Here is a 3364-nt window from a genome sequence, read left to right as displayed (position 1 = left end):
CGAGGGGGGCATGAGGTCCCCACCTGGCCCCGGCCTCGGTGTCCCCTGAGGAGCTGGGGACAGTGGGGAGGGGAGGGGACACTGCCACCACCCTCGGGGCTGGAGCAGGAGGTGGCCAGAGGAGGTTTGGGGACACTGCCACCACCCTCAGGAGCTCAGGGGCTGGAGCAGGAGGCAGCAGCCCCATCAGGAGATGGTCAGAGGAGGTTTGGGGACACTGCCACCACCCTCAGGGGCTGGAGCAGGAGGTGGCAGCCCCATCAGGAGATGGTCAGAGGAGGTTTGGGGACACTGCCACCACCCTTGGGGCTGGAGCAGGAGGTGGCAGCCCCAGCAGGAGGTGACCAGAGGAGGTTTGGGGACACTGCCACCACCCTCAGGGGCTGGAGCAGGAGGTGGCAGCCCCATCAGGAGGTGGCCAGAGGAGGTTTTAGGGTGGAGAATTCCCTCTCAGGGAGCATTGCCGGACGTTGGATTGGCCTGGACAGGGACGTGGTGGTGTCACCTCAGGGACAGCTGGAGGTGGCACTCGCTGCTCTGGCCCGGGTGATGAGGTGGGGACCGGTCAAAGCTTGGACTCAGTGGCCTTGAAGGGTTCCCCGACCTCAGAATACCCCGAGCTGGCCAAAGGAGGTGCTGCCAGCCCAGGACAGGGCAGCACAGCAGGTTTTGGGGATCCCTCGTGCACAATTCCCGTTTCTCTGCTCTCACCTGCGCTCTCCTGTCCCCACAGCTCTGTCGAAGATGCACTGGTCACCAGAGCATGCCCAGTCCCTGAACCAGTGGCCGGAGCAGCACCTGGACGTCTCCTCCACCACCTCCTCGCCGGCCCACAAGCCCGAGCTGTACCCCAGCACCCGCCAGCGCTTCAACTACGCCTGGGCCAACGATGACATCTCGGCTCTCACGGCCTCCAACCTCCTCAAGAGGTACGCCGAGAAGTACTCGGGGGTGCTGGACGCGCCCTACGAGCGCCCCACGCTCGCCGGCTACGGGGACGGCGCCTTCGGCCCCGTGAACGGCCAGAAAGGGGACGGGGAGCCCTGGCCGGGGGGCTCTGACGGCTCCTACCCGCTGGCCCCCATCGCCGATGGCCTCGCCAAGGGCTCGGTGCCCCCGGCCGTGCCCGCCGGCAGCGGGGCCATGGGGCTGGGGGGCTCCCCGGTGCTGCCCAACCTCAGCGAGCCGGTGTACGCCGCCGGTAATTCCTGCGGGGCGGCCGCCGCCGGCTCCGGGCAGCTCGGGGCGGCTCAGGAGTATCCCTCGGCTTACGGTGGCACCTATTTGCCCTCGGGCTACTGCACCCAGCCCGCGGCGGCGCTGCCCCCGCCGCATCCCCCCGCCCTGCACAGCTCGGGGCTCCTGCAGCCGGCGCACCCCTCGCCCGCCCTGGTGCCGGGTTACGGCTCCTCGGGCCCCGTCTACAACTACACCGCGGGCAGCTACGCTCCTCAGCCGGGCTACGGGGGCATCCACCCTCCGCACCCCTCGGCAGCCTCCTACCTGCCCTCCGGCATCGCCGCGCCCACCCCCATCCCGGCCCCGCCGCCCCCCGCCCGCCCGCCGGGGGTCCCTGGCTACGGCTACCAGGGGGCTGCGCTGGGCTCGCTGGCCGTGCCGCCCCTGGGCACCGAGGCGGCGGGCACGCTGAAGAGAAAAGCGTTCGACATCGGCGGGGAGGATGAGGGCGAGGGCAGGTACAGGAAATACAGCTACGAGCAGCCAAAGTCCCCGTACCCCCTGTCGGACAACGGCGAGTGCCGGGGGAACGGCTTCGGCGGCGGCGGCGGCGACTCCCCGCAGGTGCCCTTCAAGGCCGGGAAGCCACCGGCGGCTGGAAGCGCCGAGGAACACGGCGGAAAGTACGGCGGGCAGCAGATGAAGGGCATGGCCTCGCCACCCTACGGCTCCAGGGACGCTGCCCTGCGGCCGGCAGAGCCCTTCGAGAAGTTCAGCCCCCCTCTGGCCAACGGGGAGCGCACGGCCGAGCCGGGACCCCCCTTCCCGCTGCGGCTGCCCCCCAAAGCTCTGGGCTTCGCCCCGCTGGAGGAGCAGCCCAAGAACGTCGACCCGCTGGTGCTGGAGCTGGTGAACACCAAGGTGGTGGAGCGGGGGCCGCCGGTGCAGTGGTCGGACATCGCCGGGCAGGCGGGCGTCAAGGCGGCCATCGAGGAGGAGCTGCTGTGGCCCATCCTGCGGCCCGGCTCCTACAGCGGCGCCAGCCACCCGCTGCGGACCCTGCTGCTCTTCGGGCCCCGCGGCACCGGCAAGTCGCTGCTGGGCCGCTGCGTCTCCACCCAGCTGGGTTCCACCCTGCTGCGCCTCAGCGGCGCCGCGCTGCTCTCCACCTGGAAGGCCGAAGCCGAGAAGATCCTCCAGACCGTGTTCTTGGTGGCCAGCTGCCGCCAGCCCTCCGTGGTGCTCATCACCGAGGCCGACTCCTTGCTGGCGGCACGACCGGGCGAGGACGGCGGCCAGGCCGGCGTCCTCAAGTCCCAGCTCCTCTCCTACCTGGACGACGTGGCTACCTCATCCGAGCAGAACGTGGTGGTCATCGGCACCACGGCGCGGCCCGGCAGCATCGACGAGGCGTCGCACCGGCGCTTCGGCACGCGGCTCTACATCCCGCCGCCGGACGGCGAGGCGCGGCGCCAGATCCTCCGCCAAGCCCTGGCCAGGCAGAGCTGCTGCCTGAGCGAGCGCGAGCTGGCGGCTCTGGCCCAGCGCACCGAGAGCTTCTCCTGCGCCGAGCTGCTGCGGCTGTGCCAGCACGCCGGGGCCGCGCGCCGCGCCCTGCCGGGACCCCCGACCTCCTACCAGGACCTGGAGAAAGCTTTGTGCAAGGTGCGCCCGGGCGTGTCCCAAAAGGAGCTGGACTTGTTCCTGGACTGGGATAAGATGTTCGGCACCCGGCACTGAGGGGTCGGGGACACCCGGCGGGGTTGGGGACACCGGTGACGCCGGCCCAGCCTCACCTTTCCTATTTCGGACTCATCCAGGGATTTTTTCCAGGCTGGTTTTTTTGCTCTTTTTGGGGAGCCTCGCCCACGACTCAGGATAACCTATTTATTATTTTCCCGACCCTCCGTCCCTGGATCGGCGATGCCGGCGGGGCCGGAGGCGCCCCGGGAGATTTTCCGGCATCGGGATCCGCTCCGGCGTCGGATTCAGGAGCTTCCCCCCATCCACCCCAAAGCTTTAGTGTTGGTTTTTAATTTTGGGTGGGTTTTGTTTTGGTTTTTAATTGCTTTTTTTTTTTAATTATTCCCAACAAAAATACCTCGGGTGTCTTTGGAGCCCCTTCTCACCTGATCAGGGAAAGGGGAGATGCCCAAAACCAGGGATTTTCAGCCCAAAACCAGGG

The 3364-nt window shown here is 68.5% G+C and overlaps 1 protein-coding gene across 1 annotated transcript; it reads left to right on the top strand.

Moving 5' to 3' along the window:
- Positions 1–577: 577 nt before the first annotated feature.
- Positions 578–3358, top strand: FIGNL2 (fidgetin like 2). The gene has a single exon (XM_033511688.1). The coding sequence runs from the start codon at positions 745–747 to the stop codon at positions 2917–2919; it is 2175 nt and encodes a 724-aa protein (XP_033367579.1). The 5' UTR covers positions 578–744; the 3' UTR covers positions 2920–3358.
- Positions 3359–3364: the final 6 nt, after the last annotated feature.

This window comes from Parus major, unplaced genomic scaffold (assembly GCF_001522545.3).
Source record: "Parus major isolate Abel unplaced genomic scaffold, Parus_major1.1 Scaffold466, whole genome shotgun sequence".
NCBI classification, from domain to species: Eukaryota; Metazoa; Chordata; class Aves; order Passeriformes; family Paridae; genus Parus; species Parus major.
The sequence above is the reverse complement of the archived record's forward strand: the minus strand, read 5'-3'. Positions and strand labels throughout refer to the sequence as shown.